The 27,251-nt window shown below is 52.3% G+C and overlaps 1 protein-coding gene and 1 long non-coding RNA gene across 2 annotated transcripts in view; one reads left to right on the top strand and one right to left on the bottom strand.

Annotated features, from left to right (window-relative positions):
- Window positions 1-8,368: 8,368 nt before the first annotated feature.
- On the bottom strand, window positions 8,369-26,351 carry LOC149744456 (uncharacterized). The gene is made up of 3 exons (XR_016391181.1): window positions 22,873-26,351; window positions 18,377-21,613; window positions 8,369-18,281 (listed from the first exon to the last, which is right to left on the bottom strand). It is a non-coding gene; the product is annotated as an uncharacterized LOC149744456 (long non-coding RNA).
- The window catches only part of SFRP1 (secreted frizzled related protein 1), a 41,209-nt gene continuing 24,428 nt past the window's right edge, over window positions 10,471-27,251 (top strand). The window contains exons 1-2 of the mRNA XM_022571281.2: window positions 10,471-11,050; window positions 16,211-16,288. Of these exons, the coding sequence (XP_022426989.1) occupies window positions 10,525-11,050; window positions 16,211-16,288 (604 nt within the window). The 5' untranslated portion in view covers window positions 10,471-10,524. The remainder of the gene's footprint in view (window positions 11,051-16,210; window positions 16,289-27,251) is intronic.

Genomic DNA, 27,251 nt, shown 5'->3' with positions numbered 1-27,251 from the left:
CAGGACCCAGCTCAGGCAAAGCTTATGTCAGGAGAAAAGAGAGGATGGAATTAACCCCCAATCTGAAATCCCCACTGATTATGAAGAGACAATTTCCTTGCAGTGGAGATGGAAATAAAACCCCCAATCTGGGACTGTGGGTGAGTTAAAATTATGCAGGATGCAGAGCACTTCATCCTCCAGAAAGAGTATTTTATTCTCCTGTCAAGGCGCCAATGATGATGGCAATAAAAGAAAACATAAGTGATAGTGGTAAGGATTATGTGGCAATTCAGGAAGTGGTCGCTTATATATTTATGGACCGACGTGGCTGGAAAACTCTTCACACCCAAGGAGTTCATGCAGAACTTGGAAAGCACTCCAAGGCTGAGAGGCTATACTTGGGAAGTTGTTACTGATGGAGCTTATACTGTGTTTTAAGTAGTTTAGTTAATAGACTACAGTTAAAAATCAAGAACAAAGGGGTCTGATGGACAAATTATGCTTTCCTGGGGGGTTGGGGATTATGGCTTTCCTGCAACACTATAAGTGTTAGAAGGACCCATAAAAGGCCATGCTTGTCTAGCGACAGGCATTAAATATGATACAGCTTGGAGCTGCTGGAAGATTACAGAAGCCTCCAGATGCAGAGCTACTTATATTGCAGCGCGTGGGGCAGAAAGCGGGGTCTGTTTGCCCCTGGCTGCTGCAGTCAGCCTCAGAGGTGCCAAGGGGCAGCGCTTCGGTGCTGCCTGCCCTTTGCTTTGTAGCACCCCTGCAGCGCTGCTTCCTTTAGAAAAGAGAGTTGCCTGTCCACCCTTTCGGCCTGTGAGCTTGATTTCATCGTTGAAGGATTGTCTGAAAGCTCTGTACTTGGGGTGGCTGACGAGCCTCTCTGTGACTTACTCTCCTCTTCTGAAAAGTGGGGATCCATAAGCCCCTTCCAGTTGATTGCTAAATCGCGGAATGCAGAGCAATGCGGGTGCCCGTGTGTGACAAATCCATTGACACCTAGAAATAGGTTGTTTTTGCAGCCATAGGAATTGAAACAGGAGAAAGACAAAGCAACTTCCTAGCCTTGGATGAGTTTCTTAGGATGGTACTTCTCAGTCTTAAATATACATATTGGAACCTTGTTAAAATGCACATTCTGATTGAATACGTCCGGGGTGGGGCCTGAGAGTCTGCATTTCTCACAAGATCCCAGAAGCTACTGATGCTGTTGGTCTGGGGACCACACTGTGAATAGTAATGTCCCAGGAGACAGTAAAAATTGGAATGTTCAGCCTTTGAGCTTCCTGTCTGCTGTGAGAGCCTCTAAATGAGAGACCTGTATCACTTAGGTTTGTTTCTAGCTGTATGAACGAGAAAACCCAAATGACTTTGGATTTCAACAAGTGAGGCGGAGAGATTGTAGGTCCCGCCCAACAGGAATTCCAAGGTAAGCCACTCAGGTCATTGCTTATGATCCAGGTTCTTTCCATCTTTCTGTCCCTCCACTCTAGTGTGTGGGCCTTTATCCTCATGCTTGTGGTCTCATGGTTGCAAGATGGCTGCTGTACTCCTTGGTATCACATCTGAATTCCAGGCAGGCAGAAGAGTGGAGGGAGGGTCAAGGTGCATGCCTTCTAAAGTTATCTGGATTTTTTTCCCCCCCCACTGCCCAGCTTGTGGGATCTTAGTTCCCCAACCAGGGATCGAACCCAGGCCCCCTGCAGTGGAAGCATGGAGTCCTAACCACTGGACCACCAGGGAATATCCTAAGGCTGTCTGTTTTAAAATGCTTTCCAGGGTGCCCCAGTTACCAACCTGCACTTACTTCTTACTGCTCAGAGCTGGGTCCTAGGACCCATCTCATTCAGGGATCCCGTGTCTACAACATGGCAGGCAGTGGGCTGAGTACGGAAGATACAAGGACCAAAAGGATATAGCTTCTGTCCTCAAGAAGCTTCTGGAGGAGCTCCAGAAATGTAAACAAGCAAATAGTATTTGAGGAGGGCTGCTTGGATAGCCATGCTGCACAGGGTCAGAGGACTGCCCTGGCCACTTCTAGCAGGGGGACCCTGGGGAGTGGCCAGCCAAGAGAAGATGGGGAGCTGAGTCTTGGGTACCGATTGGGAAGACAGCTGGCCTGATGCATTCTGGGAATGGTGCATCTTCTCACGCCTCTATGGGAAACGTCCCAGTGCTGGGGTGAAGCTGGCATGCCTGTAGGGCTGCACAGGTGGTTTCTGTCTGGCATACAATCTGATCAGTTGTGCCATGATGGGTTTTAAATATTTTTAATATCCCCCCTGGAAAGATCACGTAACTCTCAAGGTGTTCAGACCCTGAAGAGGACCATACACAGAACTCCTGCCTCACATCCTGGACCAGCTCTCACACAGCCCTCTTTCTCTCTCTCTCTCCCGGGTGTAGTGAGCCCCCCTTCTTTGCATGGCTCCCAGTCTTTTCTCCCCTAGAGCATTTCTTCTGGGCATCCACATGCTGCCTGCACAGAGCACTGTAGTCTCCTTGGCAACCCAGGACAGGCCGGGTCACCCTTCCTTGCAGCACTTCCAAAGCCCCCACTTCTGACACCTGCAGGCACCCGCTACTCCATCCCGCTCTTCCCTGGTTCTAGGGCTCACAGGAAGACCCCTCATGTACCTGCCCATGCTTCAGCCCTATCTCTCCATCGCTCCCTCTTTCAAAACTGCACTGCTGGTGGCGGTCCCACCACTCTGACGCTCCGGGTCTTCTTCTGAAAAATGGGAATAACGAACTGCTGTGCCAGCTCAGAGGCTTCTTGTGAGGTCCAAAGGCGATAATGCAGGTAGACTGCAAACTGGGAAAGACTGAAGAACGGCAGCTCACTACTGGGGCTAGGGGATAGGGACTGGGGGGCAGTGTGCCTGAGCTCAGGGGAGCAGGGCCTCTAGGATGCGGTGCGTTATTCAGGCGGAGGGAGACTAGGAGAGGAGACCCCCCAGCCGTGGATGGAGATCAGGGGGTGAGTGCCTTCAAAGCGCATGTGTGGTCACCACACCTGACGGGTGCTCACTCATCCTCTCCCCGCACCTCGTTTATACCAAACCCATGAGAAAGGAGGCTCGCGGCTCCTTGGGGAATGTGTCCCCGTTGGCCTTCCCCACCCCATCCTCGGAAGCAATCCCAGCGATTTACGGGCCTCCGAAGCCTGTGTCACTTCACTTTCACTGCCTGGATCACCAGAAGGGGGCTTTCCTAAAGAACCATTTTCCCTGCTCTGTGATGTCCAAGCAAAGCCCGGGGCTCTGAGCCAGGACCTGGCATTAGGTCCCACCCTGCGGAGCCCTCTCCAGCTTCTCTTTGCCCCTCCTCCACTCCCAGGTGCTGTCAGAGGCTCCCAGGAACCCCGGTCTTCTGGGTACCAGACCCTGTTTTTGTTTTTTTTTTTGCGGTACGCGGGCCTCTCACTGTTGTGGCCTCTCCCGTTGCGGAGCACAGGCTCCGGACGCGCAGGCTCAGCGGCCATGGCTCACGGGCCCAGCCGCTCCGCGGCATGTGGGATCTTCCCGGACCGGGTCACGAACCCATGTCCCCTGTATCGGCAGGCGGACTCCCAACCACTGCGCCACCAGGGAACCCTGTTTTTAACAGGGTTGTGTTAGGGTCAGTGCCCACACAGGATTTGCAGGAAGTTCTGTTCTCCTCCGGAAATCGGCCAGTACATTCACCAACTTGCCCACCTCCCATGCCCATCTGCAACTGAGCAGCCTACTTGGTGCAGGCCCTGGGGAGAGGTGAGTTGGATACGTGTCTGTCCTCAAGGCCAGATGTGAGGATCAAAAGGATGCAGGAGAAAGGCTCAACCCGCCATTGCTGGCTCTGAGGATGGAGGAGGCGACCTGGAGCCAAGGTATGTGGGCAGCGTCCAGAAGCTGGAAACGGCGGAGAATCCCAGAGCCTCCCGGAGGGATGCAGCCCTGCTACCACCTTGATTGTAGCCCAGAGAGGCTTCTGACCTCCCAAGCTGTAAGATGATAATACATCTTACAACAGTCCCACACTCTGTTTACAGTCTTTGTATAAGGCGCTGAGGATCAGTTCCTCTGCAGACGGCGAAAACCATGTGAGTTATTCATTCTTACTTACTGCCTTGGTTCTCAGGAAACACAGCGTAAAATCGACGCTCAAGGGCATACCTCTCTTAGCCTGGGTCTTTCACACATCTGCCTCTCTCTACTACATATTTATGCATTTATTGGGGGGTGCAGAGCCTTATTGAGTACTTACTGTATGCCTGGCACCATGCTAGGTGCTGGGGATGCAAGGATAAAGGAGACAAAATAAGATCCTCCAAGAGCTCCCAGTTGTGTAAAAGACACCCCAAAGCAAGTAGTTATAAAAGGTCAACAGGAGGAGAGAGAGGTTAATCCGACTGGGGTGAAGGAGGGAGGTGATGGGCCGAGAGGCAGTCAGACAAGCCTGCTGGGGAGAAGCAATGCTAGAAAGATGAACAGGTGGGTTTGCCACATAAAATACAGGATGCCGATTTCAATTTAAATTTCAGATATACAAGAAATAATGTATAGTATAAGTATATTCCATGCAAAATTTGGGATATACTTATACTAAAAAAATTTTTTTCTTGTTCATTTGAAATTCAAGTTTTACGGGGGCATCCTATAGTTTCATTTGCTAAACCTGGGAAGTTTATGAGCTGGAGTTTGTACGAAGGTGAAGGAGGGTGTTACTGACAAAACAACATGTGTAAGAGGGAGGGACTGGAGGGACATTGGAGGGCAAGATCTTGATATTCTTCTGGAGTCTGGGATTTTTCCTGTGGACAATCAAAAAGTCTGTGAGGGTTTTAATCAGAGAACCAGCCCATTAGAGATTTTAAAAAGTTACATTAAAAATGTGTGTTTTCGTTCCTTCTTTTCTGGAAGGCGGTACATAACTTCTACAATGTATGTATCTATAAATAAGGTAGTATATTCAAAATTGAATACAAATTGCCAAGCCCAGTTTGACAATGCCTCTTCTGGGGAGAGAGAGGGTGGGTCTATCTGAGCAGTGGGGCAGGCAAGGGCTGTGTGTCCGTGGCCTTGAGGTAGATTAGGGTGGGCACTAATGCTTGGGTGGCCTAGGGAGGAGAAATTACAGGGAGCAGAATTTCCCTTCAGGTAAGGAAGAACATTCTCATGAAGTTGCCTGAACCTGGTGGCTGTGTCCCCAAGAAGTGAAAGGGTCCAGTGGTGGTGGCTTGGTGCTCAGCCAGCCCCCATCAAGAATGGTGCAGAGGTTCGGGGACTTCCCTGGTGGTGCAGTGGTTAAGAATCCTCCTGCCAATGCAGGGGACATGCGTTCAAGCCCTGGTCCGGGAAGATCCCACATGCGGCGGAGCAACTAAACCTGTGCACCACAAATACTGAGCCTGTGAGCCACAACTACTGAGCCTGCGCTCTAGAGCCCGCGAGCCACAGCTACTGAAACCCGCGTGCCTAGAGCCCGTGCTCTGCAACAAGAGAAGCCAGTGCATCGAGAAGCCCGCGCACCGCAACGAGGAGAAGCCCCTGCTTGCCGCAACTAGAAGAAGCCTGCGCGCAGCAGCGAAGACCCAGCACAGCCATAGATAAATAAATAAATAAATTTATTTTCTAAAAAATGGTGCAGAGGTTCACCAATACTGTATTGGACACTTAAGAATGCATTTGGAGGGTAGCTCTTATGTTAAGTGTTCTTAGCACAGTAAAAAATGAATAAAAAGAAAGATGCAGAGGGGTGCTTGCCTGGGAGGAGGTGGAGCTCGACTATGCCTTTAACTCCAAATGTTTATGATTCTTCCCAGACATTCCCAACCCCAGACAGCAGGTCAGGCCAATTTTATTTTTTATTTTTTTTGTGGTACGCGGGCCTCTCACTGTTGTGGCCTCTCCCGTTGCGGAGCACAGGCTCCAGACGCGCAGGCCCAGCGGCCATGGCTCACGGGCCCAGCTGCTCCGCGGCATGTGGGATCTTCCCGGACCAGGGCATGAACCCGTGACCCCTGCATCGGCAGGCGGACTCCCAACCACTGCGCCACCAGGGAAGCCCCTAGGTCAGGCCAATTCTTGAGTCAGAGGGGATTGGGAACCTCTGGGCATTTGCACCTCCACAGAGGCGGAGCGGAAAAGAAGCTTGTCCAAGTGAGAACATTTCTGTGCTTTGTGGTGTCTTGTATGGAATGCCATTTTAAACGTTGCAGACCGTAGAACACAGTTAGGACTGTGTGTCTCCCTGACACTGGATGTTGAGAATCCACATATTTTATTTCCTGAGGTAGCAGGGCAGGCATTAATAGCTCTGATTTACAGATGAGAACTCAGCGCAGAGTCAAGTGTGAGTCATCCAGCCTGTAAGGAGCAGAACTGGGGCCATACTCTGTATATCCTGGGTCTGAACGCAGACCCATCACCACCCAGCCACAGGCAGGAGACCCTCCGCCCTGCACCCTCGCTCCAGGATGATGGAGAGGATGCTGAGGGTACCTCTGGAGAGTGTCATCAAAATCACTGATGATATGACAATGAAACAGAATGGGAGAAACCGAACGGAAAGGTCCACCCCGCAACCCTTGTTTTTTTGGAAGAGGGCAGGATGGAGCTCTGTGTGTAGGCGCCGGGGAGGCCCTGCAGTGACCCTGCGTAGCCTGACATTCAGCTTTTGGCGACCCGGGAGCCTGAAGAATGCCTCCTTAAGCTGGAGCCATGAAGCAACAGGGAACACGCTTCCACGTTTTTTGTTTTTTCTTTTTAAATAAATTTATATATTTATTTTTGGCTGCGTTGGCTCTTCGCTGCTGCACGCGGGCTTTCTCTAGTTGCGGCGAGCAGGAGCTACTCTTTGTTGTGGTGCGCGGGCTTCTCATCGTGGTGGCTTCTCTTGTTGCGGAGCACGGGCTCTGGGCACACGGGCTCAGTAGCTGTGGCGCACGGGCCTAGTTGCTCTGCGGCATGTGGGATCCTCCCGGACCAGGGCTCGAACCCGTGTCCCCTGCATTGGCAGGCGGATTCTTAACCACTGTGCCACCAGGGAAGTCCCACTTCCACTTTTTGGAAACGAAAACCGCAAGTTTAAAGGTGTATTTTGCCCCTGTTCATTCAAGAAGGAAAGATGTGCCTGGCTCACAACTCCCATACTGGAGACCCCTGGTTTCTGGGAGCTCTGTCATGTCAATAACATGTTTAAAGAACCTTTGTTCTAGAACTTTCTCCTCCACACACACACATTCTTGCCATTAGGGCAAGGGAGACTGGGCTTTGAAGTGCAAAGTTTTGACAATATGACAAAGCACACACACAAACCCAACAGCTGCATATGCAGCTCTAAAATATGAAGTGTTCGGGCTGCTCTGCCTGGCGCTGTTCTGGGGGAGGGGGAGGGGAGGAGGAGAAAGAAGAGATTGTGTTTATTCTTAAAAAGCAGTAGGTCAACTTAGGGTAAATATTCAGGTATCGAAAACAATGGCTAGGGCTTCCCTGGTGGCGCAGGGGTTGAGAGTCCGCTTGCCGACGCAGGGGACGCGGGTTCGTGCCCCGGTCCGGGAGGATCCCACATGCCGCGGAGCGGCTGGGCCCGTGAGCCACGGCCGCTGAGCCTGCGCGTCCGGAGCCTGTGCTCCACAACGGGAGGGGCCACAGCAGTGAGAGGCCCGCGTACCGGAAAAAAGAAAACAAAAAAAACAATAGCTGAAGTGTTTAAAATTTATTGAATTAACAAATTTGCTCAATTATATTATTTGATTTAATTTAAAATTTATTAACTGATAGCTGTTCCACATATTTTTTTAGAATTTATAATATTTGTACTGTTTCAGTAAATTTTCACCAGAGTTGTCTGCGCAGAGCTAATCATTTATTCAATTTTCCACTTACCCTCTGAATATCTGGATTTAGAAATCATTACATCTCTTGTTATATATGAGATGACCTTATAAAAATTAGTGCTAGCTTCCTCCTCAATTTCAAGAAAATCAAGACATTTTCTTTAAAGACATTTTAAAAGATTACCTGGGCAGTCACGCTCAGTGCAGTTCCAAACTCCATGGGCACTGATTGGTGGTGGGCAGTCATTCTCCAAAATCCTAGGTGTGAGTTAAAGTCTGTCAGTGGGACAGACTTGAGCCTTTCATTTCCAGCTGGGCCCTGAGAGGAGCCAGAAATGTACTGAGTTTAGGATTCTGGGGTCTTACATCCACACTCCCTATATTTCTCAGGACAGTCATGTCCCTGGCTTGCCCCAAGAGGCCTCTCGCTAAGGCCATTTGTGGGTGATCAATGAGAAACAGCAAGACCTAGGCTAGGCCTTCCCATGAACGGATTTGTGAGATTTACTCCAGACTCGAGACACCCCCACCCCCACCCCGCCCCAGGACTGGTGGAGGTGTAGTCACTTGACTAGTTTCCAGAATTTTCATGGTGGGCAGACCCAAGTCCTCCCACCATTTGGGGAAACAGTGCAAACATGAGTGAGAGCTGGGCAAAGCCTGGATCCAGAGGTGACAGGATGTTATCTGCTAACACAACTCTTTGCAATGAGTGCGTAAACAGACACATTTGTCTTGGGACTGAGGGCCTGCCTGGAGGAGAGAAAAGGACCCCTACCAAACTGCATTTTTCTCTAACTGCCCCTTGAATTGAGTCACAGTTGCCTGGTTTCCTGAGGTCTATTCTGTGTCTGTGAAGAATGTCTTCCCCAGCTTCTGGGGCTGAGCATTACCAATTGTTTAGGGATTAACCCTTCGCCACCCAACGTCTTGCTCTCCCGCCATCTCTTTGCCTCCACGCTGCCCCTCTCGCGTTAATGCACCTTTCATTAGCTTAGAAATGACAGAGAAGGTGACCATTGGCAGTTGCTTCCTGTGTGCACAGTGGAATCACCATCTCGTTAGGGGCACCAGGGCTTTAAGAAAATAGCCTCGCTTCTTCAGAAACTCTAGTCGTTTGACTTGGAATGTGTCCATCAAGAAATTTGGTCTGCAGAATCTAAAGCAAGCTTCCCCAGAGCTTTACAAACAAGCTGGCCCAGCAAGGCAGCGCCTCCTCCGGTGTCTGCCTTGAGCCCGGAGCTCTGTGGCCATTTGCCACCTGGGGTGGTGCCACACTGCTCAGATGTGGTCTGCAGCATTCTTGGCCGCCCTCCACCCCACATTTCAGGACACAAGCAGTGTGGAGACCCAGTTCACCTCAGGAACTGCTGTTGCTGTCTTCTGCCCCTGGGGTCAGTTGTGGTCACACTACAGGTCCCTGAAGCTTGAGCCTCCCTCTCAGGGTCCCGTTTGAAACATACAAAGAATCCCCAGGAACTCTGAGGTGGCAGTGACAGAGGGACTTCGTTTCCCGGGGGGGCTGGATGGGAAGGATGGGCTGTTTCTGCTAAGACTTCCCTCTTGCCTCCTGCTTTAACGGAACCCCTGGTTTTTGACTTGAAGGTCCTGGGCCAGCTCTGAACGTAGCATGTGTGCCTGAGTGATGGACTTGATATTTACACAAGCCACGCTGGTAAGTGCACATGTGTTTTTAATGTTTTGGCTTTCTAGACCACAAACATGTCAATGTGCATATGCGTGCACACACAGACGTGCTCTTGGGCTGGGCCTTGAGTAGGGCTCTTTTTTTTTCTTCTTCTTTTTCTTTTTTTAAACTGTTCTCGCAAAGTTAACACCTTTGTTAGCACCCTTTCCCGCCTCGCTGCCTCCGGGTTGTCGGAGGGCCGTCATCCGGTTATCCCACCTGGAAAGGCGCTGCCTTTTTAAGCCAGCAAACAGCCCGACGACACCTTCGCCTGGCCCTTGCGGGAGCCGAGCCCCACGGGCTGGGGATTGAAAAGCAGACCTCCTTCGCCACAGCCTTCCTGAGCCCTGGTCTGTCGGAAACGGCCCATCTTGTCTGCAGCCACAGAGAACAACACCGAGGAGGTGGGCTGCTGCATAAAGTTAGGGAAAACTGTTTGAAAAAAAAAAAAGTCTTGATTATCTCATGGACTTGCAAGTACTGTTAAGGTTCCTTACTTTCCTGCCATCTGACTCAAGTTAACAGCAGCATTAAACATCGTCTTTACCCACCGCACGCTTCTCTTCGTCCCCAGGCTCTCTTCCTTTTTTTTTTTTCCTTCTTTTTCTCGTTTTCCCCCCTTCTTCCTTCCTTTATTTATTTTTTGGTTTTGTTTTTTAAGGGGTGTTGACCTGCGCTGAGTTCTAGGGAGCCGACCCCTCCCGCCCGCGAGCCGATTGGCCGGCCACGCGGGTGACTGACGGGCGGGCCCGGAGCGCTCGCGGCGGCCGGCGCTGATTGGCCGGCGCGGCTCGGAGGGCTCGGCCGCGGGAGCGCCGGACACTCGGGTCCCGCCGCCTCGGGAGCCGGGCCGCACTCGGGCCGCGCGCTCGCCTCCCCGCGCGAGCTCCCCAGGGTCGCCCCGCCAGTGTCTGGCGCGGGTGCGGACGGCGCCTTTTGTGCCCGGGGGCTCCTGGAAGTTCGCGGCGGGACGCGCGCGGGGAGGCGGCCGAGGACGCCCCGCGTCGCAGGGGCCGGGGCGCCGAGCATGGGCGGTGGGCGCTGGGCCGCGGCGGGCGCGCTGCTGGCGCTGGCCGCCGGGCTCCTGGCCGCGGGCTCGGCCAGCGAGTACGACTACGTGAGCTTCCAGTCGGACGTCGGCGCGTACCAGAGCGGGCGTTTCTACACCAAGCCGCCGCAGTGCGTGGACATCCCGGTGGACCTGCGGCTGTGCCACACCGTGGGCTACAAGAGGATGGTGCTGCCCAACCTGCTGGAGCACGAGACCATGGCCGAGGTGAAGCAGCAGGCCAGCAGCTGGGTGCCCCTGCTCAACAAGAACTGCCACATCGGCACCCAGGTCTTCCTCTGCTCGCTCTTCGCGCCCGTCTGCCTGGACCGGCCCATCTACCCGTGCCGCTGGCTCTGCGAGGCCGTGCGAGACTCGTGCGAGCCCGTCATGCAGTTCTTCGGCTTCTACTGGCCCGAGATGCTCAAGTGCGACAAGTTCCCCGAGGGCGACGTCTGCATCGCCATGACCCCACCCAACGCCACCGAGGCCTCCAAGCCCCAAGGTGAGGCGGGGGGTTCCCGGGGCTGTCCGCGCTGCGCCCCGGGACTGGGGACGCGCTCTCGGCCGTGCCCGACCGCCTTGAGAGCTACCGGCCCGTCCGAGGTGGTGCCCGGCGGGGCGAGCCCCGCGCGCACCCGGTCCGGGTCCTGGAGCCGCTGTCCTGGGATCCAGTCAACGGTGAAACAAAGCCTTAGCTCTGGCTCCCAGAAGAGCTCTTCTGTCCCTCGCGAGGGAACCGAGTCCCTATCGGAGTTTTGAACCCCCCAGACGGGATGCGCCGGGGGAAGAAAAAAAAAGCCCAAACCCCAAATCTGGGAAGCTCAGAAAGGCCGAGCAAATGCTAAGGTGCAGCTTTGTTTATTTTCTTAGGTTTGAGAAGGATTTTTTTTTTTTAAACGCTTTCCTTAGCTAGTCATTCAGCCGAGTAGCTCCAGGACTGGTTCAGAACTGGCCGAGAAAAAAAGTTCAGAAATTGCGAGGCTTTCTGTTTCTCTACCCCTTTCAGTTAACAGCTTCGGGAAGGTTTGGGCGGGGGCGGGATGGAAAGGCTCTTCTCCCTCATTCTTGCATACCCCCTGCTTCTCTCATTTACACAAATCCTCAGGTAATTAGAAAGATAAAATTGTCATTAGCTCATGGCTCAGCTCCCCTTGGGGAGCGAGGCTCCGCAGATTGGAAGCTTTCCTAACAGCCCCAGGGATGAGCCGGAGGTACTTCTCTGAAACCCCTTCCACTTAAAGGGCAGTTCTTGGTGGGGGTGGGGGGGAGGAAAAACCATCCCGGGGAGGCAACAAAACAGAACGAAACAAGTTAACAAGCAAATAAACCAAAACAAAACCCCACAGAACAAACAAGCCAACGAAAACAACCCAGCACTGTGGCCTGACTTTTAGAGGAGTGAATTCAACCCCAAATTCTTCGGAAGCGGAGTTGAGGCTCAAAGAGGTGGAGGTCCATACCCAGGGCGCCGAGCAGAGCGGTCCGCATCCCAGGGGCTTTTGAGGAACGGGTTTATGGTGGGGGGAACCTGCTCATTGCTGACTCAGTTCATCTCCAAGGGATGCCAAAGCACAAAGGTCCCCCGAGGGGCGTACTCCCCAGAGTGAGGGCGGGGTAGTCCCGGGAAAGGGCACCCCGAGCTTTGAATGCCTTGGCTTATTCCAGGGAAGAAGGAGGTGGTCCAGAGGGGCGGGTGTGGGGTGGCAGGTCTGGCGGGTGGGCAGGGCAGCGGCCCGCCTGCGGGGGCAAGGTCTGGGTCCCGCTGCTCCCCTTTCCTGGGGGTCTGCACAGAGTTCACCTTCGGGGAGGCGCAGCCCTTTGAGAACGGGAGCCGAGCCGTTACCTGGAGCGGACAAAGCGCTTTGTGTTCTGTCCGCGTGGAACCCACGGGATTTTCCTTCTCCCCGTCGGCACTGCCGGCGGGCAGACTAGCCCAGCCCTGCCCCCGGAGGCCGCGGCCAGCTCTGCTGGGGCTGAGTCCATCCCCTAAGTGCCCCTTTCTGGTACAATCAGCGACAGAACACTTCTGAGGGGGAAGCCCTTCTGACGGGAAGGTAGGGGTGCTGGCTGGGCTGCCTAAGGGGTGCTGGCTGGGCTGCCTACTTATGAAGGGACGAGCATCCTCCACCTCGATGCCCCAAAGGCAGGGGTGGCGGAGTGGTGGTAGGGAGACCAAACCCGTGCTCTCTTCTTGGAGCCTTTGACTCCTTGGCTGCTGTCCCACTTGGCTGCTCCCAAAGTCTGCCCTTTGTACCATCTCCTCTCCTCCCTCCATCCCAGGAATGCTCAGGTAGTCACCCTCCTGAGACCAGCTGCACACAGAGAACAGTTATGAAGGGACCAGTCCCGTGTGGGACTTGGGACCCGGTTGTCCCCACCGAGTCTTTGGTGACAGGCTCTGGGGGAGGCTCCGCTCCTGCCCAGGACTGCGGCCCCTCAGTGGGAGGGACCCCCTATAGGAGTCAGTCCTCTGGGGCCCAGTGGCCACTGACTGTCAGCTGAGCCCGGAGGTGGGAGGGCTGTGTGTGTGTGTGTGTGTGTGTGTGTGTGTGTGTAGGACAGGTGGAGACTGGTCCTCGTAACCTTACGGCTGGTGGCTCCAGAATCAGAACTGGTACTTTTGGAGGAGACCAAGTATACATGCCCTACTTTTATTCTTTATTTCTTTTTATTCTGTAAACTTAAAATGGAATTTTCGAAGCAGCGGCATATCTCTGCATGCCGCAGGCTGGTTTCTGTTCACATACTTGGACAAGCACTGTTTGGGGGTATTGGGCAGGCCTTTGGGGCCGCATGTTATCAAAGATAAACTTGATAATGCGACTGAGTCAAAAGACACTCCCCCACACCCCCAAAAGGCTGATGCCCAAGCTGCTTCAGCATCTGTTATGGGAGAGGAAAAGTGTTTGTTTGTTTTCAGGAAAGTTATTTCTAAATCTTGCCCTTGCATTAGACCTGTACCTTCCCAGGCCGGTAAATTGTCGTTCCTCCTCCCAGCCAGGTTTTACTGATTCAAGCTCTGCGAACGAGCACATACTTTGAGTTTTATTTTGTTGTTGATTAGGCATGTTGTGCGTTAAAACAGCCTGGCTGCAGAGGCCACGGTGCACTCATCCTTCCCGGGAGCCTTCCTTAGGGTCCCTTCCCTGTATTGAAGAGCTGGCCAGGGAAGACCTGCTCTGTGTGTGTGGGGTGTGTGTGTGTGTGTGCCGTGTGCATGTGTGTGTGTGTGTGTGTGTGCTGTGTGCATGTGTGTGTGTGCTGTGTGTGTGTGTGTGTGCTGTGTGCCATGTGCATGTGTGTGTGTGCGAGCTGTGTGTGCTGTGTGGGGGTGTGTGTGCCGTGTGCATGTGTGTGTGCTCTGTGTGTGTGCTCTGTGTGTGTGTGCGTGTGTGTGCTGTGTGTGTGCTCTGTGTGTGTGTGTGCTCTGTGTGTGTGTGCTGTGTGGGGGTATGTGCCGTGTGCATTGATTTTTAAAAATCCACTTACTCTTGATTCCAGTGTTGGACTTTCCCGTCCTCTCCCTTAACTACTGATGAAACACAAAACCTTTTGGTTTTTGGTTCTTTTGCTTTAAACATTATTTTAAATACACCTTAAAACAGCCATTTAGTTCTGCCTCTCCGATGGATGACTGGGTGGATTTCTCCTGCTCGGGCCGCTCGCAGGGCCCCCCAGCACCATCCAGAGAGGCCACAGATTAATAGCGCCCTACACAGTCTAGAGCTGCTCCACAGTGGACTGTGGGTGGGGGCAAGCCGTGCGAACGCGCAGAACTCACTGCAGCCAGCTCCTGCCCGCCTGGGAGATGCTGAGGGCCAAACGTAGCTGAGCCCGGGGCCGCCAGTCGGATAGGGGAACTCAGAGCGTCTAGACAAGGTGATGTGAGCGAACAAGGGGAATCCGGTGTTTGTATTCAGATAGTCCTGCCCTGCAGGTTGTTTGGTCAAGGTCACATTCATAGAACTTTGCAACGTGATAACTTCCACTGAAAAAAAAATAACCCAAACAAGGAAAGCCCCAAAGCACAGTCCCCACTCCCGAAGTAGATACCACGGTCCTTCCCACATTGTGGGATTTCCTTTCCGTTTTTCTCCCCGTGGAAGCAAGAACCATGATGCAAAATTCTGGGTGAGTTTTTCCCTTTTGTCAGAAACACAACCTCTGGAATCCGATCTTAAGTTCTGGCTGAAAAGCACATTTCCAGCATCCGGGCCAAAATACAGCCCCATGGTCTCCTGCTCGGGGCGTGGCTGTGGTTCTTGCTGCAGGACTCTGGATGGAGTGCGGCCCTGGGCACAAAGTAAAGGTGGGACAGGGATCTGTCAGTAAAGACTAAGGTGTACGGCCTCTGCTGCGCCTCGCAGGGACCCTGCTTGGAAGTGGGGCAGGGGGGTCACGCATCACCTCCCTGGCGCTGGGGACCAGCTGCGTCCTGGGGGCGGCACTGGCCCCGGAGGGCTGTACAGCTCCCTCCTCGTCCACCGTGGGAGGCTCTGCCTGTTTCTCTGAGCCATAGAGGTGCTCGAAGGTGAAGGAGATGCCGCCATAGGAGCCACGAAGATGGAGGGGGAGGAAGAGGATGAAGAGCCTGAGCCGGCGCGAAGGTCACTCAGCGCCCCGTCCTCCCCGGGGGTGACTGCTTCCCCCTCAGCGTGACCGGGCATGGCCTCCACCAGTGCCGCCGAGGTGGAGGACCCTTAGAATGTGCTCGCGCTTTCCCGCATCATGGATAAAACTCCAAGTTGTCTGATAGATGATGGAGGTGACGGTGGGATGGCGGCGGTGGTGTCAAGCCGCCTTCCCTTCTGGCGATCCCACTGGGCCGCTCTCTCCCTGCCCTTCCACGGAGCCCCCTTACCTCCTAGGGGTCTCTCCAGCATCAGCAGCATTTGGCTGGGAGGACCCGCTGGCCCTGGCCTCCGAGGCCTCCCCCTCCCCCGGGGCCTCAGCTGCCCCCGGTGGCCCCCATCCCTGCAGCACACACACCGCCTCTTCAAAGCCCTTCACAGTGTGAAAACGCCTCCAGAGGGTCTCTCCCATGTCCCGCCAAGTCCTTCCCTTGGGCAGCAGGGCTGGTGCCGTTCCCAGCCCCCACCAGCTTCTCCTGCTTCCCGCCCCTGGCAGGAGCTCGCTGCAATAGCCCTTCTGGGGAGGGGTGTTCAGGGCCTGTGGTTGGAGTTTGTGAGTCGGGCTGATTTTCTTTCTTGGCTCCTGGAGAGCTGGTCGGACGGATCGGCCGTCTTTTGGGGAGTTTGGGAACAGGAAGTGGGCAGGAATCAGAGGGGGGTATTTCAAGGAGAGGGGAGAAAGAACCGGGGGCAAACAACTGGGGTAGAAGTGTTTGGTTACAAGTCAGCTTCTCCTAGGGACCCACCACATCCATCAAGCCACGACTCAGGACCCGCCCCATCCAGCCCCACATCATGTTGGTTTTCATAGTTGTACCATATTCAACAGCTCTAGTCCCCAGATTTTCAAGAAACTATGTGTCTGTTTTGGTCTTCAGGACTCGTCTTTTCTCAAGTTGCCCTATCAGGAATTCCAGAAGACCTTTAACTCCTTCCAGCCTGGTCCCTGGGCTGATCTGGGCCCCAGGGGCAGGTCCTCCCTGCGTTCCACCGCAGTCACTCAGCTCCTGTTCTCCCCTTGCCCTTCCTAGGCACGACGGTGTGTCCTCCCTGTGACAACGAGCTGAAATCTGAAGCCATAATCGAGCATCTCTGTGCCAGCGAGTTTGGTAAGAAAGCGTCCCTGGCCGCCTCCGGGAGGTTGGGCATCCCTGGCTGCTCCCATTCTGCATCCGTGGTGCAGAGCCTGTTGGAGCATCTTTTTGGAGATGTGTATTCTCTCCCTCCATCCTCCCCGGACGGGACGGCTGCTGTTCTCAGGCAGATGGAAGGCCAGATAGGATGGGGAACCGGCTGGTTTTTATGAAAGTCAAACTTGGCTTCTGTTCTTCCGTGTGTGGGATCACTCGGCAGGTTTGGGGGAACATTCTCGAGGAGTGGAGGGAGGCAGGCTTGGGGAGAGCTGTAGAGGAGCTGGGGGAAACCAGGAGGCTTGGGCTGGCCTCTCGGCACGGCTCTTCTTCCATCCACCCCTAGGTGTCAGCACCACTCTGCCCAGGATCTGGGAGGGGAGCCTCCATGCGCTTAGGGCATTGCCGGGGCAGGCGGGTAGTGGGTGCGGCGGCTCTCAGGTCCTTCCAGTCCAGGAAACTGACAATCCCACAGTGAGGGGTTTTCCTTCCCTTCTTCGCAAATCACTCCGGGCTAAAAGGGAATTCTGGATGAGCACTTGCAGCCCTAGGAGAAGGGCTGGATGTGGCCCTGGGGGCTGATCTCAGGGAGCCTCTCAGGGACGGTCCCCGGTAGTCTGCCCCGCAGAAGACCGAGCTTCACACACCTTGGGAGGCTGTCCTCTGGAAAAGTAGACGTGAACTGCATCCTTTTGAAGGGCCGACTCCCTCCAGCCTGCCTCTATTTTATATGGATGCTGAGAAGTGACTGACGCCAGGCCTGCTTTGCCAAGGACAGGTTCTCACGATTCTGGCCATTGTGTCCCCGAGGCTGGATTTCTTACAGAATTCCTCCCAGGGAAAGCATGATGGTAGGTAACGTGAGTGTTTACGTCCATCCAGGGCTACCTACTCTGGGTTTTCACTAACCAAGCATAATAAAGTACGTGAAAGGGCCTCGTGCTGGCAAAGTGCCGTGTTGGAGAGCTGCACACGTGTATGTGCGCACTTGTAAGCTGAAGGAAATGGTACATGTGACAGGTGTAGTCTCAGGTATTTGTCATTGTGACTGAAGGCGGGAAGTGGCGAATTCTGACCCTTTGCCACGGAGAGCTTCTTGAGAATGCACACGTTTTTTAGTGCCTTATTTCTGCATTAAGTATCTCTCCCTGCCTTCTTGGTTCTTGGTGAATGACCGCTGGGACGATTTCGTCTCCCAAGCATTCTACTGCTTGTGTTTGAGTTACATCCTTTGTTCTGGTTGCCATTTTAAATGAACTCAGATAAATTGTAGAGGGACCTGCAGCCATGTTCTCAAACTCTGATGACCCTTCCGTCTGATGGCGGTGACACTTGCTTGTTGAGGCTCACACCCTTGCTCCATCAAGGGGAGCCCAACGCCCGGCGAGGCTGGCGGGTCTCTGCGAAAGAGTCTGCGCGGCCCCAGCCTGTCGGAGTCACAAGCTTTCCTTCCGCAAACGGCGCGAGATTCCTTCCCAAAGAGGCATTTGGGCATCGAGAAAAAGGCCAGAAATAAAATCTCTCAGAAGTCCTGATGAGAAGCCTTTTGCTGCGTGATTGGGGGGCTGGGGGGGGTGGCAGGAAGAATCTGCTTGGATGTGGCTGTTATCCCGAAGCATCCTTCCTTGCGGGGGGCCGGAGGCAGTGTGGATAATACTCAGGGGCCGCCTTTAGATTTCACTGACCCTCTTGCGATAGTGTAAATCACCACACTCACTTTTAGAAGTCGACTCCCTGACGTTTCAGCAACTCCAGGCGATCGTATTAGAGCCCACTCTGAAAGGTACTATATTAGCTGATGTTCTACGTTCAGATGACTTCTCCCGGGATGACTTCTCCCGGGACTGCGTGTGCGGAGGACGCGACTCAGATTCAGTGTGTCCAGTCATTGACTGAGCCACGCGTCAGTCGGTCACTCAGCATTTCTTGAGTGCAGAGCTCTGTGCTAGATACCGTGTCCTCAAATACGGACCTAGAATAGACGAAAATTTCATTAAAGAAATTTCTTCACCCCGACCAAACACGAATCGGTGATTTCCTAGAGAATCGTGGTGTCATAGAACTCACCGCCTGAAGGGGGCGCCGTGGAGACTCCAGGCGAAGGATGTTCGGCAGCCCTGAGAAGAGAATCTGCACCTTCTCCTTCAGATTCTCAGTCACCCACCAATCTGCTTTTGTTGGGGGCTTTAGTGGCAACTCGTTAAACTAGAGCCGTTCGCTAGACATGGGCTGAAGAAGCAAACCTTGGGAAGGAATTTGAGTGTGAAGGTTGACCTTTGGGTGAAGGGGAAAGGTGTGGAGGGGGCTGCGGTAAGCCTACTGGGGAGGGACATCCTCTCCCCGCGGCAGTGGCTCCCTGCATGCAGGCGCCAGGGGTGTATCTTATTTTAATAACCAGTCAGGGCCTGGGCAATCTGATTGGCTGTTTGAGACTGTGTTCCTTTCACCGGGAGATTATCTCCTTCTTGAGTTCCTAGAACTTTTGAATTCTCCTGGATCCTCCAGGTCATCCTATCAAGTCCACTTATTTCACAAATAAGGCGTCTGACTTGCCCCACTGGAGTTCTTTTACTCGCTGTCACGCTGCCTTCCCCCCTTAAGAGAAGATGAACAGCCGCTGGGCTCCCTCCTGGAGGCATTTATCTCCTCCTTGCTTGGGTGTCCTGGACGCCAGGCTTCTTTATCTGAATGCAGGAGAGACTTTTATGGGTTTTCTGTGTGTCATGGTCTCATAAGGCAGTAAATAGGATTTTTTTTTCCTCTCTCTCTCTCTCTCTCTGCAGGGGCTGAGCTCAGCTCTGCCCTTCTCGGCACCCTGGAGAATGCAGCCTTGTTGAGAAACTTGTTTCCTAGCTCAGCTCATTTCAAGTAAGGAAGGTAGTCAGCCACGCTGATGGGATTCAGTTAAGAGACAAAGAAATGCAGCAGGGCAAGCTGACACACAACAGAGAAGAAAAAGAATGCTTTACTCCCTACTCCAGGGATCAAACTTTGCTTTAAGCGGCCCTGACATCCCCTGTGGGAAGACATCAGGTTGTTGGAAGGCTCCTTGGGAGCTCCAGGAACAAGGGGTGCTTTCCTTCTGGGTCAGCACGCCCTCGCCCTCTCCTGCCAGTGCATCCTCAGACCCTGCCACCCCCGTGGAGCTGGGCCTGCCCGGCCTATCACCGGCTCCCCGGGCGGCACATTTTTTTTTTTAATTTATTTATTTATTTTTGGCCGTGTTGGGTCTTCGTTGCTGCGCGTGGGCTTTCTCCTAGTTGCAGTGAGCGGGGGCTACTCTTCTATGCGGTGCGCGGGCTTCTCATTGCGGTGGCTTCTCTTGTCGCAGAGCACGGGCTCTAGGCGCTTGGGCTTCAGTAGTTGTGGCACGAGGGCTCAGTAGTTGTGGCACACGGGCTTAGTTGCTCCGCAACATGTGGGATCTTTCCGGACCAGGGCTCGACCCTGTGTCCCCTGCATTGGCAGGCGGATTCTTAACCACTGCGCCGGGCGGTGCATTTTTAACTCTCTGGCGGGTCTGCTTGGTTCTCTCCACCCCTGCACTGTACCTCCTCAGTTCAGAGCACATATTCTGCCCCCAGCAGGGAAAAGCCTCAGTAGAAACACCTGTGGGCTGATGCTCAGGAATGCAGCTGGATCAGCCTGGATCAAGCACCAGATGTGTGACGGCCAAAAGTTAGATGGTGCAAAGTCTGTGGATTCAACATGGCGGCCAGGCTGCCTGCTGGGCTTCAATGAGAACACCGGCCCTGCTGCTTGTTTTCTCTCTGCTTTTCCTGCTCCATGACAGCAGGGTGCTGCTGTTCTCCCTTCGACGGGTCAATATATTATTTGCAAGCTGCCACACTAATAATCCTGCTGTTAACAACTCAGCACCCATAACTGTCTTTCCTTCAGCTCAGCTTATCCCAGGGATGGGGGATCTGATTTATAATGGCTGTGAGGTTAGGATCCTGCCTCTGGCCACTCTCTGTAGCTTCTGGATCTGTAAACACCCTTAAGCTTTCCTGGTAGAAATGTGTGGAATAATATACTTCTGCTAAGACAGTTCAGAGCTTCCTCTTGTACTGGCTTCTCCTTTTTTTTTTTTTTGAGAGTTCAGGTTCTCCTTTTTTTTTTTTTTTTTTTTTTGAGTTCAAGTGGCCACTTCTTTAGCCCAGTATTTTCTGGTTGTGGAAAAAGATTTCTTGGCCCCTAGAAATTTTCCTTGCCTTCTGGAAGTATTTTTTTCCCCGTTTATATGTTTCCTCATAAAGAGTCAAACTGTACACTGCAACACTAAACTGAGTCAAAGAGGAAAGAGAAAAAAATTGGCTCTCACCATTAGTGTTTGGGAGTATTTCCTAGAAGAAACATTCTCAGTGGTTTCTGGACCTTCACTAATTTGTTCTCACTCTGCTTTCAAGGTGTTTTGGCTGGGCTGCTGTTTGGAGGTGCATTGTTTGATTTCTTGCAAAAAGGAGGCTCAGCCTTTCCAAACTAAACCTTGGGTTTCCTCCCACAGAGGAGGAGATGGTAGCTGCCAGCACGGTAATTGCAACATCTGTAAGCTGCTTGAGAGCAGAATCGGTCTCTGATACCATATTTTACCTAAGGGTAAGACACCCATTGATTGCGGGATACTCCATCCATCACGGGAGATGCCCCGCCCACCGAGAAAACATACTTCACATTAAAATGTGAAGAGAATCTGTGTCTTAGAATGAACAAAACAAGGCCTGTGTGTAGTTAAATCGTCCTTGGTATGGTGTCTTATCCGCGGTAGGCATAAAATAAAAGTTCGTTGGACGTGTGTATGAATGACAGTGTGTGGGCAAGGTAGGGAGATGGAAATTCGCCTTTTTTTTTTGAGTGGTTTAATTTCCAGTTTATTTTCTGTTAAAGTAACTACAACCTGGTTTTATGTTGTATCATCTTAAAATTCACAAAGATGAATAATATAGGAATTTTTAAATCCAAAAATATTATAATAGTACGCATCTGAGTACAAATCCTAGATTTTCTACAGTGCGCATGGAAATGCCTTTCCTTAATGTTCACAGTTGTTAAATGGGCACAAGTACATTTATATCACAAGATGAGGTTGTATTTAAGTGAGAAAAACAATAAAAGTTATTTAATATTAAAATGTTCCCAGATGACTAGCAATTGGGATAATTTAGACTTACTTTCTAACTTATTGTATGGGTCGCCTTTTTTTGACCTAACCATTGTGTATCCTCCTTTTTCACTATTATCCCATTCCACTAGTACTTACGGAAAACCGGTGAATAGACGATATTATTCTGGCAGTAGATGCACCTTGGAGGCAAAAAGTAACAGAGCATTGGTTTTATTTTGTTTTCCAGTTTTCTTTCTTTTTTTTTTTAATGAAGTATAGTTGATTTACAATGTTGTGTTAATTTTGGCTGTACAGCAAAATGATTCCGCTATATATATACATCTTTTAATATTCTTTTCCATTATGGTTTATTATAGAATATTAAATATAGCTCTCTGTGCTATACAGTAGGACCTCGTTGTTTATGGCTTTCCTTTTTTGTAAAAGGAGAAAACTTCTTTCCAAACGAGTATGTGTAACTTGTTTATTAAATTCGAGGGAAACTGCATCCCTCTTTTGGGTGACTGAGTGTATATGTTTTAAAAAAAAAAAAAACCCTAATATCTAGAAATCTAGTTCAGTCAAAGTAAAATTAAATAGACAAAAAAAAAAAAAATTAAATAGACATGGAGGAAAGAACTGTAACCTCGGGGTGGAGTTGGTAGGCTGAAAACAACTGGTTTTTATTGTCAGTGAAGGTCTCTAAAATACACAGCCCATCCACAGATCTGGAAATAGTTGGAAGGAGCTGTATGGCATTTCCCATTCAGGGAAACATGGGGTCAGAGCTTTAGGTGCCCTGGAAATGCCACTCCCAGCTCGTGGCCTGTGGCCCATCCTAAATCCTTTGCCCGTGATGGGGGTGGCTTGTTCCGTGCAGAGACCTCTGCTGAACGCTTGAGGGCCTTTGAAGCCCTCCAGTGGGCTGGGTGGGTCATGGTGGCGATTCCACGGCCTCCCAGTGGAGAGCTGGAGGCCTGGCTGGGGGAATCAAGCCCCGGGCAGTTTGGGCCGAGATCCCATGGGGACCACACTGTGCTCTGAAGCCATGTTGAGGCACCGCGAGGAAAAGCTGGGAAAAGGGCCAAGTTTCCCCCTCTGGTGAGCAATCTCTGCACATTTAATTCTCTCTTGGCTGTACCTGGCAGGAAGATTCTTAGATAAGGCAAATGTCAATAGGAACACTTTTCTTTAGCATATTTGGCCCTGAGAAAGTATATTGAACTGAGAAAGGACCCAGAAACCCAGGATCCACGGGTGGAGGCGGCTCCCCTGGAGCTGAGTTCATTTCTCCCTCTGCCCCTATACGTACGCCGGGCAACACTGGGAAATCTCAGAACCTCTCCAGGCCTCGGTTTCCCTGCGAGGTGACACTAATACCCAGCATCGGTTTTAGTGAGGAGCAGATGAGCTGGTGTAAGGAACCCAGCCCTGGGCCCCGCACACCCGCTGGACTCACTGTTCATCCCGGGGGTCTTGGCAAGGACGGGTGGCCCAGCCCTCTGTTCCCAGCAGACGAGGCCTCCCTTCACTAGAGGAGCAGGGTGTGCAGCTCCAAGGCTCTCAGCTGACACCTCTCCCGAGCCGAATCCTGTTTCCAGCCCTTCCGTGTCTCACATCCTGCTGGAGTCGTTGCTTTCTTTGACCCAAGACACGTGGCGGGGTGGGGGGGGGCATGTGACTGCTCCCTCTTTGTCGAAGAGTCCAGCTCCGAAGAGGTTATTCCTTGGGACTGTCAGTTGCCAGACCGCGGGGTTTGGGTGCCCTTTGACGCGCCCTCCAACCTGCCATTCCGTGATTCTCCTGTTGAGTGGCCCCGCCTCACTGCCTTCCCCTCCTTTTTAAAAAAAACTTATTGTGATGAAATATACATGACATAAGATGTACCCTTTTTTTTTTTTTTTTGCTGTACGCGGGCCTCTCACTGCTGGGGCCCCTCCCGTTGCGGAGCACAGGCTCCGGACGCGCAGACTCAGCGCCCATGGCTCACGGGCCCAGCCGCTCCGCGGCATGTGGGATCCTCCCCGACCGGGGCACGAACCCGCGTCCCCTGCATCGGCAGGCGGACTCTCAACCACTGCGACACCAGGGAAAACCAGATGTGCCCTTTTAATCCTTTTTAGGTGTATAGCTCAGTGACGTTAAGCGCATCCACACTGTGGTGCCGCCATCGGCACCGTCCGTCTTTGGCGATTTGTCTTCATCCCAAACTGAAACCCTGCGCCCAAACGATAACTGCCCTTCTCCTTCCCCCCAGTTCCCAGGAACCGCCACTGTACTCTCTGTCTCTGACTTTGACTATTCCAGGTACCGCGTGTAAGTGGAAGCCTGCACTGTTTGTCCTTTTGTGTCTGGCTTATTTCACTTAGCATCATTTGATGTGTATATAAACGGTCATGGAGAAGGGAAGCCAAGGGAAGGATTTACCCTCAAGTTCACCTCTGTTCCCTGGAGCCTTTCTGGGGGTGGGTGGAGAAGGAGGGGCGTAGAGGATGAGCTGAGACAAGGGGGGCTGCTCGCGCATTTCTCTGGGTGCTGCTTTGCTCCTCCGTACCCCTTTGTCATTCTGAAGATCTGCTGAGCTGGATGGGACCTCAAAGATCAGCCAGTGCAGGGCGCTCAGCTTACAGATGGAGGAAAATAAGACTCAGATAAAGGAGTTAGTCACCAGATTGCCCAAGGCCACTCTCTGCCTGGCATCCCTTACCGGGTTTGTTCCCAGCAGCTCTTAGCTGGGTAGCCAGTCTGGATTCCACACCCTTCCTCCTTCATGTCCCCTCATGCCCATCACGTTCCCATCCTGCCAGGAATGGGAGACGAGGCTCTCTGGGAAGGGGCACTGGATGCTCTCAGAGTTTGCCGGGTATAAATGGACTGATGCCTGTGCCTGACACAGGGAAAGAGCTCGGCGATCGTTGGTTTCTTTGTGGAGGGGCAGGCGGTGCTGTTGAATAGAAGGAACGTAGGCTTCAGGCCAGACGGACTTGGATGAAATCCCACCCTTATAAGCTGGGCGGCCACGAGAAAGTCTCTTAACCTCTCTGAGCCTGTCTCTATCACCTGTGGATGGTGGTTCCTGTGTGACTGTGTTGGGAGGAGAATTGGGTCAGTCAAGCATGTTCAGTTCCTGGAACATGGTGCCTGCTCCAGCCATAACCATTATTATCTCTTCTTATTGGAAAGAATTGTTTCAGGATGGAAATTGGCCTCGGTAGGAGGATGCAAGCACTAATAAAACCAGCTTGCTTGGCACAAAATGTTAGGAAATGGAATGGAATGTCCTGATGAATTTCTGGTTAGTAGAGGATTAAACTGGAGAAATCTTTTACAAACCCCACTGGGGAAAACTTTAAAAGGTTGATGCGGCTTCAAGGTGCTGAAGTTCACAAAACCAAAACCAAACCAAAACCAAACCAAAAGCAACCCTATAAATACCAGAAGTTAGACAGTCCGGGCTTTAGTGAAATGACACCCTAAAGTCACTGTAAAAACTGCGAGTCATCGGACAGTGATGACCGCAGAATACGTAGAGCTTGGATTGAGTATTTGCTAATTCTAGGACATGCCCACTGAACTTTGTTCTTTTGTTTTTGAGTGATTTTTAGAAACCTTATTCCTGATATGAGTTTTTCTGCTCATAATTTATCGGGTCTAAGAGAGACCTTAGAGTCCTCTGTGTTGTCCCCTTCTCCCAAGCACCGTCTATGGGGCAGTTTTCACGTTTTTTCCAGCAGCTGTGATATTTGTGATATGCACTCCCGTGAGCCAAAGAAATAGGCCATATTCAGAAGCAAGTGAGCATTTAAGTATTGGCAAATTTCTTCCAGTTTTTCAGAAATGAGCCAGAAGCTCCAATCTGTATTTATTTTTCAAAGGAGAGCAAATGGCCAAAGAGATGTCAGGCCCCCGCCCTGCCCCAGCCTGCTTGGAGCAGCCAATTAAACATGCATTAGCTTTGGAAGGCTTCTCAAAGCCCTATAGATTGCACTTGAAATCTTTGTTTAGTCTTTCAGGAACACTGTCACATGGATGATTTATCAAAGAAAGTTGTTTATCTGGCAGTAAAATAAACTCTGGGCCTGTTCAGACGAAGATTTCCCGTGAATTTCTACCAAGGTAAACACTGGTAACTGGCAGATTGCAAATTCTGTGTGAAAGCCAGACGCATACAATAAATATTTGAGCTACAGATTTGCTGTGTCAGAGGCCCGGCCTGTCACCAGCACTGTCACTCCCGCTGTGCCCCGGAGGACCTGGCCCTGCAGCCGGGCTGGTGGGCTGCCAGGCCCAAGGACTGGCAGGGCCCCTGTGTGCCGGAGCTGCCCCTGCTGTGTGGGCCTCCCTGGGCTCGAGTGCCACTTAGTGTGGCACAGGGAACTTCCTGGTTCAGAGGGGGCAAGCCTCAGTCCGGCTTCCCTCTGCATCACACCGACAGCCCGTCCAAAAGTGGCCACCTTAGTTTTCTTTGCAAATAGACATTTGTTGAACCAAATTGGCAGGAGGCTGGGGCGTGTTGAATGATTTGGGAGCTGGGGCCGGGGCATGGTGGTCGGGGATGAAATCACCTTGAAGGTTCTGCTGAGCTTGAAGGATGGGGGCAGAGGGCTGAGATGCTTTCCCAGGGTCTCTGGCTCTGCTCGTTGGGGGTTGTGAGAGCTCCATTTAGGAATAAAGGGGGAAGATCCAGCCCTGTGAGGGCGGCACAGGCACATGTGCGCAGGACCTGTCTGAGGGAGGGAGGGAATGAACGGATGAATGGTGATGATGGGATGAGAGGAAGCGGAGCCTTCTAGGCCCTTCTGAGGGCGATAGTGCGGTGGCTCTTTAGAGTGACTCTTCAGGGAGGGGCTGCTGAGTTATATACTGCTTGTTCTCAGACAGCCCTGGAGTCAGGAGCTTCTGAGTCACCCTGGTCTTGGCGTCCTCATGGAAGGCTGAATTTGAAGGTGTTTGTGGGTACCACCTCTTATTTAGGCACCATCCTGGGTCCTGCTCATCCTGATTTCCTTGGTGGGTCAGGGAGGGGAAGCAAGGACCCTAGAAGAGATGATGTCACCTGCGAGGGCTTTGGGGGTTGGGGTCAGGGCTCACGTTTGAGGATTGAGAGGAAACGGTGTTGGTCTTTCACGGCTGGAGGAGCCGTGGGTGTGTAAGGCCCGGCCGTCCTGACAGCTCCTTAGGGATTTATGTGCAGGTAATGGATGCTTACTGGCCTGCGGGTATTTAGGGGAATAAAGGAGTATTTCTTTAGGGCAGGAATTAAGGGAAATCCTTTACAACAGATTCTGAAAGGATGTCTGTGAGTTGGAAAGAGATGCCGAAATAGTACTTTGGCAGAGGGGAAAAATTAGGAACCAGCTTCCCTAAACGATGCTCTCTCTCATTCAGTCAGGATAACCAAGAGGGATTTTCTTCCGTCAGCATTTTCCCTGGGACGTTTCCTTCTGGGAGTTCCTCAGACGTGCTGTCTGCTCTTTGTGAGCCCTTTGAAAATGAGTTCACACTGGGTGTGTCTTTCACTGCAAATCCAACTGGCTTCTGGAGACGGCTTTAGGGCTGAAGGAAGTCCCCACCTCCGTGGCTATGGCCGCAGAGCTAGAATCAGGGCCTGGAATAAGCACGTGAAACCCTTCAGGCTCCACTGGGGCCTCTTGGACCCAGGTCTATGTCTGTGGCAGGGACGGCCTGTGCTCCTTCCTGTGGTCTCAGCTCTGTATCAAGTCCTGAACAGATCTGAGGGCCTGGAGGATGAGGCAGGCCGGAGCCAGGCTTGTCAGTCCCTGTTCTCTTGCTTTAGTGCCGGGTTCCAGCTCTCAGGCCTGTAGGAGGGCAGGGTCT

This window comes from Delphinapterus leucas, chromosome 21 (genome assembly GCF_059928025.1).
Source record: "Delphinapterus leucas isolate spDelLeu-1000000601 "Yukka" chromosome 21, BTC_Dleu_Yukka2, whole genome shotgun sequence".
In the NCBI taxonomy this organism is placed as follows: domain Eukaryota; kingdom Metazoa; phylum Chordata; class Mammalia; order Artiodactyla; family Monodontidae; genus Delphinapterus; species Delphinapterus leucas.
This window is presented reverse-complemented; position numbering and strand designations above follow the sequence as displayed.